Source organism: Labeo rohita, chromosome 3 (assembly GCF_022985175.1).
Source record: "Labeo rohita strain BAU-BD-2019 chromosome 3, IGBB_LRoh.1.0, whole genome shotgun sequence".
Taxonomy (NCBI): Eukaryota; Metazoa; Chordata; class Actinopteri; order Cypriniformes; family Cyprinidae; genus Labeo; species Labeo rohita.
Genome location: NC_066871.1, coordinates 39,986,841 through 40,002,791, shown reverse-complemented (window position 1 = coordinate 40,002,791; position 15,951 = coordinate 39,986,841). Strand labels below are relative to the sequence as shown.

Here is a 15,951-nt window from a genome sequence, read left to right as displayed (position 1 = left end):
ATACACACACATGCATGTATATATTTAAGAAAAATATGTTATTTAAATGTATTGTTTAAATATTACAAATATTTATATATAATACCAATTATACGAATATAAATATATACATAGAATTACATGGACATTTATTTTTTTTAAATATATACTGCATGTGTGTATATTTATATATACATCATAAATATACACAGTGTACACACAAATATTATGTAAACAAAAACTTATAAATAAGTTAAAAACTTCAAACTTACTTGTAAATATAAAACTAAAAAAAAATAAACTTAAGCTAAGTAGAATTCTTGAACAATATCAAGAAACGTAAAATTGCACAAAAAAATAAATAAATTCTATAAACAATAATACTAAAAATCATTCTAGAAAATAAGACAAAAATACTGAGGAAGAAAATAACTTTTTGCAGTGTACATCTGTTGTAAAAAAAAAAAAAGTCTCTTAGAAGGGTTTGTGTTCCTTTCGAAGTGCCTCTATGTTGTATTAGAATGCTGTCTAGTTGGGGAGCTCACTAAGTTTTGGAACAGACCCAACTTGTCCGTTTATATATATGTATTTATGTGTGTGTGTGTGTGTGTTTGAGTACTGATGTGGAAGAACCTGAGAACTCTGATTTACAGAGCAATCAAATGATCCCTCATCTGTCAGAGAAAGAGCACTTTGGTTTTTGGCTCTTTCATCATAACTGATTAACGCGTCGGTGTGAGATGGGAGAGCTTTTCGCTTTTAAAATTCCTTTAATAATTAGTTCCTCTGAGGTTGCATTAAATTCTCTTTGCTGGTTTTCCCAGCATCATGAAATTGCAGACGGCTTCCACCCAGACCAGCGAGCGGGTTCCCCCTTAAATTAGGGAGAATTATCCTTTGAAGGTCTCGGCTTTCTGGAGTAAATTACGCGTACGGTCCGGTATCGCGGGGCGTGTTCGAAGACCATTGCTCACTCCGACGCCTGCAAGCTTTCCGTGCACTAAACTTTAAAGAGAATAATTGTACATGCCTTTGAACACCATTGGCATTAATTTGATGTATCGTAGTTTGAGGTCTATAATGCTTTCAAAGGCGACCGATGCCATTTCTGCACAATGCGTGCAGATGGAGGGTTAGTGAAATTGCTAGTTAGTGACTCTGTAATGATATACCAAAAAAAGCACACCGAACCCTTCATGGGCAGCACGACCCCTTTATCTCAGTTATTAAACTTAAGTTTTGAGAAGTTTTCTAAATCAGTTCTCAGAGTTCATCAGCATTTGTGAACACACACATATACCTTTCAAGGAAAAATTCACCCAAAAATGAAAATTTGCTGAAAGTTTCCTCACCCTCAGGCCATCCAATATGTAGGTGAGACTGTTTGTTCATCAGATTTGGAGAAATGTAGCATTACATCACTTGCTCACCAGCAGATCATCTGCAGTGAATGGATGCCATCAGAATGAGAATCCAAACAGCTGATAAAACCATCACAATAATCCACAAGTAATTCACTCCACTCCAGTCTATCAATTGATTAACATCTGGCTGCATGTTTGTAAGAAACAAATTCATTATGAAGTTTAAGTTTTTAACTTAAAACCGTTGTTTACGGGTAAAATATGATATTGGTTTCTCCGGTAAAAACGGTTTAAAGTTGAACTTGTTACTTACAACTTAAAACTTATTGCTTCACAAACTTTAATTGATGGAATGGAGTGGTGTGGGTTATTGTGATGTTTTGGACTCTCATTCTGATGGCACTTATTCACTGCAGAGGATCCATTGGTAAGCAAGTGATGCAATGCTGCATTTCTTCAAATCTGTTACCATGGAGGAAAAAAACCAAAAATTTTTTAGAGTAACTTTTCAACCAATTTTCACTTCTGGGTGAACTATTCCTTTAAATCAGTGCTGGAGTTCTAAAGGAAGGAAATTTGAGAAGCAGGAATTCCGCCGTTGCCGTGGCCACCAGCTTGACTCTGATTGGTGCTCTGTCATCTTTGATGTTGCAGGCGAGCCTGTACAGAGGAGGCTACAGCCGCTTCACGCCCTACTAGAGAGACTAAACCACTGATTACGCAAACTAACACACAAAACCACTAGACTCGTTCTGCTACACGGAGTGCGATTTCAAACTAAAATGCTTCCAGGTCACCCAATGACCTCATCCCGACAACATTCTCTCAAGTGGACGTTGTGGAAATCAATGGGAAAATCAGAAGAGCAGCTCATAAATGTGAAGTTGATGTCAGATTTTTTGACTTTTTGATTTTAGACATTTTTTTAACATTGGAAATGTTTTTGCATTTGTGTTTGGTCTGCAAAAGCAAGGACGGAATTACGAAAGGTGTTTTCAGATGGGTCCATTAGATGTTTGTTTTTCATTATTGATCATTTTGTTATGTATATAAGCTGCTAGTGTGAATTCAGACATGAGACAAAAATATCTCAGGACTTTCTTCAATTTTTTTCTGAATACAAAACCACCCCAGCAGATGTCCAGATTGACTATATCTCACCAGATATCGCCAGCATATTCTAGTCTCTGTGGTCTGAAACCGTGCGTTTGCTGTATGAATAAGCTGTTCTTGTTTAGTTGCTGGGATTTTATTTGAAGGGCTTCTATGCATGTTGTTTCAGAGATGAGAGGACTAGTCATGTGTTCGGTCCTCTCACGTTTGCACTAACAGATTTACCTCTGTACACAGTGAACAGGTTCAGCTCATGCTAACTAATGCTGAGTGCTTGTACTTTAACATCTAAAAGATTAAACCATCATTTCATATACAGAAATAATACTAACAGAGACTTTGGGAGCAATATGTAGAGAGAAAGAATTTTAAAACCAAGGAGAAATAATTCATGAAAGTATAAGTAAACTTATTAGCCCATGGTGGGATTTAAAGATATATACAAAGAATTTTAAGAATAATAAAAAAAGTTAGACTTAAAGTATAAAAGGAGACATGGGGAGATTTAAAGAGATTTACAGAGAATCTTAGAATTAAGAAACGGATACATGAAGAGGTTTAAGTGGACATAACGATATATGGAAACAATAGAAATAGTTAGATTTAAGGCAAGACACTGTGGGAAAACCAATGTTTTTCAAGCACTGTTCAATTCACACTGGTAGAAAGAAAACATCCAAAATACACTTATTAAGTGTTTATTTTACTACACGTTTTTATTTGCATCTGTAGATTTCAATTACAATATATATCTTTAGGTTTTCTCAAAATGAGTTTTTTCCCCCCTTATGTTTTACTTACATACACAAAACTTAACAGTTTTATTCCTATCTATATTCTGAAAGATTTTACAGAGGGGTTTGTTCATATGTCATTCGCTTGATTTTATTATTGCACTTTAACTATTTGCGTTTGCAGTTTTCAATTATAATGCAGATCTTTAAAGGCTGTTTGTTAAAAATTATGTTGTTTCTCCACTTCAGGAGCACTTATAAACACCAAATTTTACAGTTTTATTCCTTTCTATATTCTGAATGTTTTTACAGAAGGGTTTGTTTGTATATTATTTGCTTGATTTTATTATTGCACTTAACTATTTGGATCTGTAGTTTTCAATTACATATCTTTAAAGGCTGTTTTCTCAAAATGAGTTTGTTCCTCCACTTCAGCAGCACTTACAAACACCAGATTTTACAGTTTTATTCCTCTCTATATTCTGAAGGTTTTTACAGAAGGGTTTGTTCATATATATTTTGCTTGATTTTTATTATTGCACTTTAACTATTTGCATCTGTAGTTTTCAATTACATATCTTTAAGGGTTGTTTTCTCAAAATGAGTTTGTTCCTCCACTTCAGGAGCACTTACAGACACCGAATTTTTAAAGTTTTATTCTTTTCTATATTCTGAAGGTTTTTACAGAAGTGTTTGTTCATATATAATTTGCTTAATTTTATTATTGTTGTTTGTTTGCTAAAGGCTTTGTTTTTCCATTTTAGCAGCACTCACATACACCAAATTTTACAGTTTTATCACTCTCTAAATTCCAAACTTTTTCACTGAGGGGTTTGTTCATCATTTGCAATGATTTATTTACCCTTTTATTTCTAAAACCATGCTAAAATGTTTTTTTTTTTTTTCTATCCGTTGGCAACATTTATTCAGTAGTACTTGTATACGCCAAATTTAACAGTTTTATTCTTGATTTTATTATTGCACTTTCTCTATTTGCATCTGTAGATTTCAATTACAATACATATCTTTAAAGACCATTTTTCAAAACAGGTTTGTTTCTCTACTTTAGCAGCACTCACACACACCTAATTTTACAGTTTTATTCCCATCTATATTCTAAAGGTTTTTATATTCTGAGGTGCTTGTTCGTATATCATTCATACTTATATATATTACATTTTATTCCTAAAAACATGATAAAAATGGCTGTTTTTCTGTCTCTTTATTATACTTTCTAATTTATGGAGTGTCAAAAATCCCTTCTGTAAAAACCTTTAACTCTAATATGTCAACAAAATCAAACCAAAAAAATTAACCTGGCTTTAACCAGTGTTAAGATTTACTGAAAACTTGTAATACAATGCAGCAGTCTTAATGTACTGTATGTATAGTGATATATTAGCTCAATTTTTTACTCTGTCCATCTGTAGTGTCTTGCCTTCATAAAACATACTGGCATAAAGAATGATAGGAAAATATAAAGAAATACATCGAGACAGGAAAGGAGATGTAAGGAGAGCAGCTGTCTGCGGAGAGTTACTTATCTTCATCAGATGTCATGAGAAGGTCCTACACTTCCTTTTCCACTCCAGACCTTCAGTCTGAATGCATTCATAAATTAAATGTAAATCGGTTCAGAGTGAATGTCTCTACCTCACTGATTTAAATGCAAAACATAGATAGAGACCTTAAGTAGTGCAACATTTGTAAGGCTTAAGATGGAAACTCTAGATCACATCCCTGAGCTCATGTTATGATGCTTTGAACTGAATTCAGCTCCCATATGCTGTAAAATTTCATTTGATTTATAAAATTAGGGCTATATCCTTAAGGTCTAAGTCAAAACTGAACTTTGAGTGATATGGCTCATGCAAAAGGGCCTTTGTGCTTAAAATGTGTAGTCAAAGTTAACAATGTTTACACACAAACATATCAGCAGAATCTTTAAGAACTTTTGATTTTTGCATCTGTTAATGTCACTGTCACATTCATACTTCTACCAGCTTACAACTTACAACAACTTATTTCTACCAGCTGAAGTGCAGGGTGTTCTTGATTTGCTGTCTGTACAACCCCGTTTACATCTGGCTTTAATGTGTTGTTATTATTTTTTTTTTTATGATCCCTAGGGTTTGCTGTTCTGAGAGAGTTCTTGTCATTTTTCATTGTGCAAAAATTGCATCGTCAATTTCAGTTGCATCTTCTCTGAAAGGAAATTCCATCACATTTACAATCCAGTATAAGACATGTTTTTGCACTGAATTACAGTAAATGTAAGTCTCCAGCAGACAGCTGCCCTCTGTATTCCTCTCTGTATCACCTGCACTTGTTTTTCTGCTTTGACCTGTTAATGCTGCTGCTGATGATGTTCAACCAGAAGGAGCCTCTGTATATGTGAAAGATGTGATTTGTTTTTATTTTCACTCTGTCGACTCACGTTAATGTACAAAGTACCAGCAGAAGGTAAACTATACATAAGACATTTGCTTATTGTTTTAAAATATTATTAAGTACATGAGGGGTCATATGAGATTTTAGTGTGTCATATAATTATTCTGCAGCTTATGAAGTCAACATATCAGCACAAAGATTGATATGATTATTACTCACATCTATGAAGTCTTCAGGTCTCGACTCATTCAGACCAGCATGTTTACCTGCTGTTTACGCAAAAAAAAAATAATAATAAAATAAATAAATAAATAAATAAAAGATACTTAGAGTTTAAAAAAAGAAAAGAAATGAAAAGGACAAAAAGCAAAAAAGTTGTAAATATATGTGTATATACTTATATAACATATAATTCTCTTCCTAAACGTTTCAGTACGCATATATAATGGATTTTATGTTTGTCAGAAATGTTTTATTCTTTAAGCTTTATGTAATTTATTTTGTTTAAAGAGTTTTGTCAAAAGTACTTTGGTTTAATATATTCAACACTGTATATGACGTGGTCTTTTTTTTGCATATGAAAATATTTGATGTTTATATATACAAGTTCACTATAATACATGAATATGTCTACATAAAATAAAGAGCCTACATCAGCTGGGGTCTCTTTCCTTTATATTGTGTCCTTTTTTTTTCAATATTCCCTGTCCAGTTTTCCAGTTATAATGGTTAAACTTTCTTAAAATGAATGAAATGTACATGAAAAGCAGGGTTTCATTCATAAACCTCACTGAAAATGATGTTATTGCTTATTTATTTGTGTGTTATAGCTTTGTGTGAGGAACGGACTGAGTTTTTTTCATTGATAAGCCTCTCCACAAAAACATTGAAATGTTTATCATGTTCACATTCATATTTAGAAATTGATGTGTTTTGCCATGTTCGATGGCATAAGGTATTGGTTAGAGTCAGTGACAGCTACAATTTGAGTCTTTTCCTCACATGAAGCATCATACAAATTATAATCCTTATAATATAGTGCACAAGGCATGTGGGTTTCACTCTAAAATCTAAAACAACAAATATCTTTGCATTAATACTTATCCATCTACTTTTGCTTTTTCAGTAAATACAGCAAAAGAAAAAACAATGCGAGAGAGCGAGATCTGTACTGAGCACTTCAGGAAAGCAAAGACCATCAGAAAAGAAAACCAGAGGAGAATGAAGAAAAGTGCTATCGGAGAACATAAAGGACCAGAATACAAACAGACAGAAGAGGACGAAAGAAGAAAACACATTCAGAAACATTTTATTTTTCTATATGTTAGCGTTCATGGATGGAGCAGAGAAGTGTGCGTCTCAGAGACGGACAGTAAACTGATGCTGATATGACTATGTGCGGGGATCCTCAAGCTACGCCCCCGCCCACAACATCATCCACCAATCAGAAGCGATATGACGGGGGTTGAGCCAAAACAAGCCGAAGGCTGCACGACTAATGTGGTCCCGGTGGGTGGAGTCGTCATGCACGCTGTGATTGGTCGTTTCGCAACATTTCCCAGAAAGGATATCACTCTCCCACATGGGCGTCACCACTTCCACGTCCTCATTGGTCATCTGTTCACCCGCTTCCAGTGGAGAGACGTCGTCAGACCGCTTAAAGGGATTCGATTCGTACCGTGTGGGCGGAGCCGCTCATTCACTTCCTGTGGCTGATGTCATAACTCAGCTGATTGGCCACGCTGCTGACCAACCTCCTGTGGTGTTCCTGGTTAGGACTTTGAAACTAAAGATGTCAACTACTGATCAGTGTTGTCCAGTGGTGTAGTATGAGGTGAGGGTGTTGGTTCAGAGGGGGCAGAGCAAATTCTCTAAGATTTACAATTTATTTCCACCTTATTCTTTAACGTGGAAGTAAGACTTCCGGTTCATTAGCCACTATATGGAAATAACAAGAATAACAACATGCAGTAAACAGTAAAACTGTTTACACTACAAACCACTGTGCTTATAATTATGATAATACATTAAAATAATATGGTAAGACACACCAATTTGCAAGCAGCAAAACGAGAAGCAAATCCCATAAAATTTACAAATGGCCGCACCCGCTCTTACGGGAAGAAAAAGGTGTACAACAATGATTTTATGGATAGTTTACATCGATATTCATTCTGTTGCTCTTATTTAATTAGAATTAAGACTATTTACTATGTAAACTACTATTCAGAAGAATGGAATAATTAAAATTAATGTACCTTCTTACCAAGTCTGCATTTATCTGATCAAAAAAGATATTAAAAAGTGAAAACAATATTGTGAAAAGTTATAACAATTTAAAAGAACAGTTTTCAACTTTTAACTTTCTGTTCATGAAAGAATCCTGAAAAATAAAATGCATTACAGTTTCCACAAAAATATGAAGTAGCATAGCTGTTTTCAACATTGATAATAATGTTTCTTGAGCAGCAAATGCACACTTAGGATCATGTCACACTTAAAATTCAATACTGCATTACAGAAATAAATTACATTTTACAACATATTCAAATACAAAACAGTTATTTTAAATGGTAATAATATTTCACAATTGTACTGTTTTTACTGTGTTTTTAATCAAATAAATGCAGCCTTGGTGAGCAGAAGAGACTTACAAATTACAGACTTTTGAATGGTAGTGTAATGATTTATGCATTTACTTTGCCTTAATTTAAAAGTATTTTATTTGCATTATTTGCATTTATGTTAATGCTTCTCAGCGAAGTAAGGGTTGTAGATTTCTGCACAAGTATGAAACACAAGCAGAATGAATGTCTACATATATCATTCGTAATATTTATGCAACAATTTATGCAAACAAAAAAAAAAAAAAGGCTTTGCATTTACACCTTAGCGCTCCGCCTGAACAAACGTTCCCACCCTGTGCCGAGAGAGACGTTGATCAGTGATTTCCGGTTTATGAAACTCACTTGACTAAAGTGTGAGATTATGATGTTTACTCTTAAACCAGGGGACAAACTTCCAGCCAAAATGAACCGAACCACGGATGCATCTAGTATTTAACTTAGAGAAAAAAAAAAGATAAAATATTATTCATTAAATTATCATAGTGCTATATGACAAATATATCCACACGTTTATCTACGCCTACATTAAATGCTTCCTTTAAACAATGTTTTACACAAACAGTGACTGTTAACCTGTTCTTTGGTAAATTTTGTCAGCTGTATGAAGTATTTCTGGGGTTTGATACACCTGTGGGTGGGCGGGAGGGAGGGATAGGATGTAACAAACAGAGAATTTTATTTGGGGAAACGGCTTGAATTTTTAAAGCACATTTTCCCTTTCCATGTTTTCAAGAATGTATTGATATATTATGTTCAGAGTGTAACAGTAGTTGTATTTGTACATACATAACATTTATTATCGGGCTGACGGGGTTGAGAGTAGGGGCTGTGTGTGTGTTTCTGAGTGTGTGTGATGTGATTTTTATTGTTTTTTTTAAATCCAATCATAATCAAATCTTGCTTTATTCAGCTTCTACTCTAATACATTAGTATTCTTTCACTTTGACTCTTATTGTTTTTACAGTATGTTAAGCTTCTTATAATTGTAACTCTTAACGTCCTACAGAAACCCTTGGCATGTACGACGTTATTAAGTCATTTTATTCAGCTGTTTTATTTGTCTAATTAAATTATTAGAGAAGATACTTTATATGCACATTTACATTTTTGCAAAACTTCGACTTGAACTCATTGAATTAGCAAGCAAAACATTAGGCATTTTATATGCAAAGTGAAATCAGATTAATGAATTTATCCAAGTGTTATGATTTGGTTTTATGAATTTTATCTGGTAAAAGAACAATTTAATGTGTTCAGACTAATTTCACAAAATATTTACATGTCAGTGGTTCTCTGATGTTGGTTACACACATACATGCAGGTAAACAAATACAAATTTCCTTTTTTAATAGATGAATATGTTGTTTTAATTTTCAAAATATTTATATTTTTTATTTAAATTTTTATGTTTTAATTAATTATTAGCTTTTCATTGCAGTTCCCTGATGAATCCCCAGCGGTTTGGAAAACCAGTTAAGATATTTAGGATTTGTTTTTTATTTTTGAAAACTTTTTTTCTTTTAAATTTTAGTTAAAGTTTTACGTTAAAATGTTCTTGTTATTCATAAAGTTCTACACATCTCCATCCCATTTCTGTTTGTTTATTGAACTGTTTTGTTAATTTTGCATATTTCACTATATTTTAATTAATTCCATAGATTCCCCTTCAAAATCAGCATGAAACATAAAGATTCATCTGGGTCTGCTTAAACTGGTAAGCTCACACACATATCATATATCATACTTCATAATTCTGAAGCTTCTACGCTCATTATATTGACATCAGACATTACTGCACCTCAAAGGTCTATTATTGAAAAGGTCTCACCCAGGGTGAAGGAGGAAAGGGACTGTGTGTGAGAAGTGAATGAGAGCATCTGTCTGGTTTTACCGTGGTAAACGGTTGTTTTTCTATCTCTGCTGTGCTGTAAATATCAGCCCCGTGTCCTCTATCCCTCAACCCTGCAAAATCTTGTATTTTGTTCTAAAACGATAAGGTTTATTTGTAAGGATTTTTAAAAATCTATCTCTTTCTCATTTTTGTAAGCATTCAAATGATAAAATATCTTTAAAAAAGGGTTTAAAGGTGAAATATTGAAAGGTAAATGTGTCTCTGAAGCCCTCCAGATCTGTGACGGTATCAGTTTGTGTTTTCTTTCTCTTCTATTATCGCTACAAGCCTCAGATGAAAACTCTATTTGTTATTCTGACATTAAAGTTATTATCATCATTATTATGACATCATATTTATTACTACCCATTGATATGAACACCATCGTTATTATTACATAAATAAACTTGTCTACTTCAGCATTTGGTGGAGTTTATTTTGCCTCTGTATTGTCTACAAATATAAATAATAATTTCTCTTTAAATACTTTCCAGATAATGCTTTCATAACTTATTATCTACTTTAACGTACAGTAGTAATTCTGGAAACGTGCCTCTGTAATTCAGTACATGAACACTTACATAAACAATGTTATATTTTAGAAAGGGGATGATATAGACCTGATGAAGTACACTTCTAATGTGCAGTAGGTTATACAGAGTACTGGGATTATATGTAATCCAAATGATGTAATCCTATTCCAAAAGATTAAGTGCACTGTAAAAAAGAAAAAAAAAGAAAAAGAAAAAAAAAACACAATTTGTTGAGTCAACTTAAAATAATTTGTTAACCTGCAGCCTTAATTTTAAGTTTTTAAGCCTAGATCTTCCTTGTTTCATCATGTTTCTAATATTTAAAGAAGTCCACTTTCAAAACAACAATTTATAGATAATGTACTCACCCCCTTGTCATCCAAGATGTTCATGTCTTTCTGTCTTCAGTCAACTTGAAATGTTAAGTTGTACTAAGTGAAAACTTAGATATTTTAGTTGATTAAACATATTTTGGTTTGTTACCCAGCTGCCTTAAAAAATTTAAATTAAATTAACTCAAATATCTAAGTTGTCACTTAGTACAACTTAACATTTCAAACTGACAAAACTTTTTTGAGTTGACTGAACTTAAAATTTTAAGGCAGCTGGGTAACAAATTATTTTAAGTTGACTCAACAAATTGTTTTTTACAGTGTACTTGTAATTGGATTTTATTACTTTTTGAAATACTTTTTAATAAAACTACAGATACTTTTGTGGATTGCATGGTTACATATTAACAAAATAGCAATAAATTATTCAGAATTTGATTCTTCCTAATTTTTCTTTTTGATCTTTTAAATGTCCCTCTTAAAATGTATGTATTATATACATTCAGTGTTTTCTCATTTCAACACTGAGTCAACTACTGATGAACACTTTAATTAACCATGTATTACAGTGTATTTGGAAGGCTTCTGTCTTTCAAACACATTCAAATGCCAAAATTCACATTTTTTTCTTACTTATGTGTAATGCAGGGATTCCCAAAGTTTTTCACCTTATTTGAAGTAACACCTGAGATTTTTAGGTAATAAGTTTTAGGTGATTGACCCTTCACAAAGCCCCACCCTCCTTCATTACTGTTGCTATGTCCGACAAGCCATGACGCTCTGACGCCCAGTGTTGCCAAGTCAGTGTTTTTCCTGCAGAACTGGGCTCCTTTAACACTGTTGCCACAGGTTGTTTTTGATGTCCGCGGGTTGTATCGACCCCAATAACATCATATTTAGCCCCTGAAATGCCAATTTACCAGGGAACCCCAGGGCTAGTTTTGAGTAGCAATTGGGTGAGATTACTTTTGATATGAAACAAAGTCTCATTTTCAAATGTTGTCATTTTGCAAGAAATTCAAACAATAAATACCGTTTTGTGGTTGTTTAATATGTCGTGACAGATCACTGTAGGGCCAGTTCAAGTGTCACTTCAATCATCTTTTCCTCTTTACTAGTTACAACACGAAATAAACATGAATAAACATCAAAATGTACCTTGTTTCAACCGCGGAAAAACGTCTGTACATGCCATTTTTCAAGTTCATGTCCGGCAATGTAAATCTACTCTTCTGCCTGGTTTGTTTGTCAGAAAAATGGCAGCTTCGGCGTTGATTGGTCAGATCACCTGTCAATCAAATTCCCTATGAAGGATAATGGTTCTCTGACGCTGGTTTATTGTTAAATGACATGCAGGTAAAGAGAGAAAATAACGCATATTTTTGTATATACTATTTTTACTATATTTTTAATTTGATCGTTATTTTTATTTTTTATTTTTTTGTTTCCTTTGAACACCAGCTAAGACGTAATGTAATGTGTAATGCACTTCATGTTGTTAACATAACAGCGAATGATTAATTCTTTGTACTTTTACATCAATATAGCACAGCATTATTCCATTTAAATCAACGCGTTGGGTCAAAAAAAGTACTCAAAATTTAGCAACGGACTACATTTTGCACGTAATCTACCCAGCACTGGTTGTACGTGTATGAACTGTAATCTTCGCTGAGAGAATTCCAGCGTGCTGAGCTGGACGTCCGGTCGGGTGCGTTCCGGCGTTTCCAGGGTGATGGGAGAACGGAAGAGAACATTTGTCTTCCTGCTTCCCCCTCAGGACTGTAAGATGGAAAGCACCTGTCCGTCTCCTAGGCAACCATTTACCTAAGAGCAGCATCGATCTCAATGAATCAGGCCCTGAGGAAACGCACATGCCATTACACTGAGACGTATAGACCATAATGGGCAATAAACAAGAGTTTGCAGGAACTGTAAAACATCTCCACAAACACATGCTGGAGGTGCTGGATAACAAAACGTATAAATGTATGTAAATAAATTATGCTGTTAAGATCTTGACTAGTTGTCACACTTTTTTCAGTACATTCCAGGTAAAGGCAGACGCAAGCCACGTGTTCTAAAGCAAATGGGCAGCGTAATTTACAGAATAAAGAGACCACTGACTGAACACCTGTCGAGTAGACCCGTCGACGCATTTGTCTATTTAATGACGATATGAGATTTTCAAATAGTCCTGCATAGCCTTTATAAAATGTTCTGAATGTTGCATGTTTAAAAATCAGTTGATAGAATATAACTTGTTTAATCTGAAGGTTTAATGTCAAAGGCGACTGAGAATAGAATCTAGAGACGATTACAGGACAGAATGTCATTGATGTTCTTGTGTTGTGAGCAGTGGAGACTTTGCTGCGGCTTTACTGACATCTAGCGGTGAAATTTTGCTACTGACTTCAGTAGATGATCGTGTTTGAGCATCAAATAAATCATAATATCTGTGATTTATTTTTCAGCATAAATGAGGTTGGCCAAGATAAAGCTGACAAACAAGTACCATAGTACTGAATGATTAACGTAGTACTTCAAAAGGTAAACTCCACCCTCTTACGACATGGATGTGAGTGTCTTAAAGGAGAAGTTCACTTCCAGAACAACAATTTACAAATAATTTACTCACCCCTTGTCATCCAAGATGTTCATGTCTTTCTTTCTTCAGTCGCAAAGAAAATGTTTTTGAGGGAAACATTTCGGCATTTTTCTCCATATAATGGATTTCATATTTCATATTGATCAATTAGTTTTCACTTTTCTGTTGCAGTTCAGGGTTATTTACTATTTATCCCATCAAGCCTGTGTGGTTTTATCAACTCCCTGTCGTCTTAAAATTCCTATGTATTTTGTTTTTGTTGGAACAAATTCACTAAAACACTCACTGAAATCTCTTACAAGGTTTGAGTCAGCTTCAGAACAAATCACTTAAACTTATTTTAACAGATGGGTGATTGTGACATCAGTGCGAGCAAACCACAGAGTTTTAAACCATTTTAGATGGATTTAAACCCCTTTGAATGGCTGAAGAATGATGAGTTACACATACTTAGGTTAGGTTGAAAAGTAAGTTACACTGTAGGCTATACATTTTGTCTTCCAGAAACACCAGACACAGAGCAATGGAATGACAAAAGGACACATCCTAAAAATGTTAACTCCTTTTGACTTGACACCGTGTCTTTAAAATGCGCCGAGAGCAAGAGCAAGAGCAAGACACAGGTCAAAGACGTCTGTCATGTTTGTATGGGAAAACAAATAAAAACCTATTCCAGCCAGTGTAAGTGGGACTGTCAGTCGGCAGGTTTCAACAAACTGTCATTAATTCAGTGAGCTGATGAGGTAAAAATAAAGCTCTTCAGCGTAATTGATAATTGATAAGTTATGGCTGAATTCTGCATGTTACTATGCACACAATACAGTGTGGCTGACAGAGTTTTAATGAAGGGTTTGCACATATGTCATGTTTTGGTCAGTTACCTGGATGTGTGGCCGTATCGGCAATACTCGAATGTAAACAGCAGCATGGATTGCACAGTTAATGTACCACTGAATACATTGTTCTGCTAATTTCTGCTGTCTAAACCACTGGAAAAAATGTGAGGAAGCTGCTAAATCATATAGAGAAGGACTTACTAAGCAGGAAAGGGTGCGATATTTTGACAAAATAGTTTGTAAAGATACGTACAAGAAGTTTTAATTAAGATGATTTAATTAGTACAGCCCAAAACATGTCAATAATTGACCATTTTCAGCAACAATAATCAGCAAAATACGTTTCATTCGGTTTGGAGGCATTGTATATGTCCAGTGCCGCCAATCTGGACGATTGATGATGACACAAATAGCGGCTAGGCTAGCTGACATGAATTTTTAAATGTACAAAATAACCATCTAGAGCTCAGAATCAAAAAAGGCAGCAAAGGGTCAAAGTATGCAAGACACAATCATAAAGGTAATAAAAGTGCAGAAACTTTACCCTCTTAAAACATGTATCAGGAAATGACTGACTCATTATTCGACTGCTTTCTGTCTTATCTGAATTTCTAGACAAAGTCAACAAGGAAATCTGATTTTTAAGACTTTGGACAGGCAGCAGATCTTTGTGATTCTTGTGGTTATTGACGGATTATTTGTAAAGTGTGATAATGGATTCACTATCTGTAGAAGAACTTTCTTGTCCTGTGTGTTATGAAATCTTCAAGGCTCCTGTTGTTTTATCATGTAGTCACAGTGTCTGTAAAGAGTGTCTTCAACAGTTCTGGAGAATCAAGGAAACTCAAGAGTGTCCTGTCTGCAGGAGAAGATGCTCAAATGATGCACCTCCATGTAATCCAGTGTTGAAAAACTTGTGTGAGTCGTTCCTGAAGGAGAGAAATGAGAGGCGTTCATCAGGATCTGAGGAGATCTGCAGTTTACACAGAGAGAAACTCAAACTCTTCTGTCTGGAGGACAAACAGCCTGTGTGTTTAGTGTGCAGAGATTCACAGAAACACACCAATCACACCTTCAGACCCATCAGTGAAGTTGTTCCAGCATATTAGGCAATGCAAATGTTCAATTCAATACACATTTATTTGTATAAAGCGTTTGCGTTTACATCACGATTTGGTCAGTTATCCGGATGCATGGCCAAACTGGCGATACTCAGACGTAAACAACAGCATGGATTGCACGGTTAATGTACTACTGAATATGTTGTTCTGCTAATTTATACTGTCTAAACCACATGTGGAAGCTGGTAAATCATATAGACAGGGACTTAGTAAACAGGAAATGGTGCAATATTTTGGCAAACTAAAGTTAATAGCTGGTAAAGATATGTGTACGAGCAGTATTAATTAAGATATTAGCCTAATATTTCACCTACCTGACCGGAAATAATGAGAACAAACACGGATGTTGTCAAGATTCTTGCCCTGGAAATCCTGGTTCAGTTTGGCTCCAAATGCTTTTCCCGGTCCGACCGATTAGTACA

The 15,951-nt window shown here is 34.5% G+C and overlaps 1 protein-coding gene across 11 annotated transcripts in view; it reads left to right on the top strand.

Moving 5' to 3' along the window:
- rbfox3b (RNA binding fox-1 homolog 3b) overlaps positions 1 to 7,091 on the top strand; it is a 314,331-nt gene extending 307,240 nt beyond the window's left edge. For 10 of the 11 annotated variants that reach the window (XM_051106644.1, XM_051106639.1, XM_051106638.1 and 7 more), the window contains one exon: positions 1,998 to 6,225. In XM_051106644.1, coding sequence (XP_050962601.1) covers positions 1,998 to 2,042 — 45 coding nt within the window. In that variant the 3' untranslated portion in view covers positions 2,043 to 6,225. Of the gene's footprint in view, positions 1 to 1,997; positions 6,226 to 6,707 lie in introns of those variants that run through there. The other variant, XM_051106640.1, reaches the window with a different exon arrangement.
- The last annotated feature ends 8,860 nt before the right edge of the window (positions 7,092 to 15,951 follow it).